Below are 1151 nucleotides of genomic sequence, written 5' to 3'. Positions count from 1 at the left end.
TGCGAGAAAAGATTAAAGAACTATACCTTTCTAAGAGGAACCAAAGCTAGAAGCCCAACAAAACAACTAACAAAGAGGAAACCAGTCATCCAACCAATTGCAGGCTCCTTGGTGCTTCCTGGGGTATTCCCCTCAGTATCAACTCCAGCTTGCTCATAAGTTTTCTTGTTCAACCCCAGTAGATATGACCCAAACCCACCTAGAGTGAACAATCATCAACACAAATCACAACGAACCCAATATAATAAAATAAAAAGGAACTTCAATGACATGGCTTTCTTATCGATCCGTGCGTTTCTAAACATCAGATCATATCGTAAAAGTATGCAAATTTAATATACTCTATACTACTTTAGCCAACTCCACAAAACTCTCAAAAAGAAAATAATAGTAAACAAACAAAAAGCAAAAGGACTTTTTATGTGCAATATAAATATTTTTCAATTTCTGACCTCCAACAGCAATACTGTAACAAGCAACAGCACAAGTCTGGATTATGGTGTTCTCCTGCCTTGTGAAGGGACTTGACACAATCCCAGCCTTGTGAAGCAGCTTAGTCCATGTCCGTACGAGCACAAAGGCCAAGAGAGCTGCTGAGACATTGAGATTTGGGACCAAACCAGTTGTGAGGTTGAGCTTCATTACTATGACACTGTAAATAATCCCAATTATTAAGCTTGCAATTAGTCCTCTAATGGTGATCTGTTTCGTCCAAGGTGCAATTTTGTTCACATCTTCTTGTTCTTCTCCTCCTACTCCTCTCTCTTCCACATCCTCTCTTTCAAATCTCTCAATATCTGTGTGCTCTTCTTCCTCATGTGTGTTATTATTGGCCATTTTGACCAAAAAAGGGAGAGCTAAGCCTAGTTTCAAGCAAAATTCAATCAATATCACCAAAAGCTATAAACTTATATAGACGAATAAAATAATAAAATAAAACCCAGATATTAATGATCTTTACCTCAAATCTCCTCCTCTTCAAATACAATACAGATGGATCAGAATCTGGGAAATGGGTATTTATGGAGATATCTAGTTATCAAATATTGATTACCCAAAACGTCCAAAAACTGAACTGAGGAGTGAGAATTGAAAATACCCTTTGCTCTGCGTTGACTTGGAATAACCCTCCACAATGAAAAAAACAAGAA

At 37.4% G+C, this 1151-nt stretch overlaps 1 protein-coding gene across 1 annotated transcript; it reads right to left on the bottom strand.

Annotated features, from left to right (window-relative positions):
- Positions 1-26: 26 nt before the first annotated feature.
- LOC21383709 (metal-nicotianamine transporter YSL3) lies at positions 27-1128 on the bottom strand (the record flags this gene model as incomplete). Its single annotated transcript, XM_010114794.2, has 3 exons — positions 962-1128; positions 453-863; positions 27-199 (listed from the first exon to the last, which is right to left on the bottom strand). Coding segments are annotated over exons 2-3 (558 nt in total), but the record flags the coding sequence as incomplete, so codon positions are not given.
- Between the last annotated feature and the right edge of the window lie 23 nt (positions 1129-1151).

This window comes from Morus notabilis, unplaced genomic scaffold (assembly GCF_000414095.1).
Source record: "Morus notabilis unplaced genomic scaffold, ASM41409v2 C11381484, whole genome shotgun sequence".
Taxonomy (NCBI): domain Eukaryota; kingdom Viridiplantae; phylum Streptophyta; class Magnoliopsida; order Rosales; family Moraceae; genus Morus; species Morus notabilis.
This window is presented reverse-complemented; position numbering and strand designations above follow the sequence as displayed.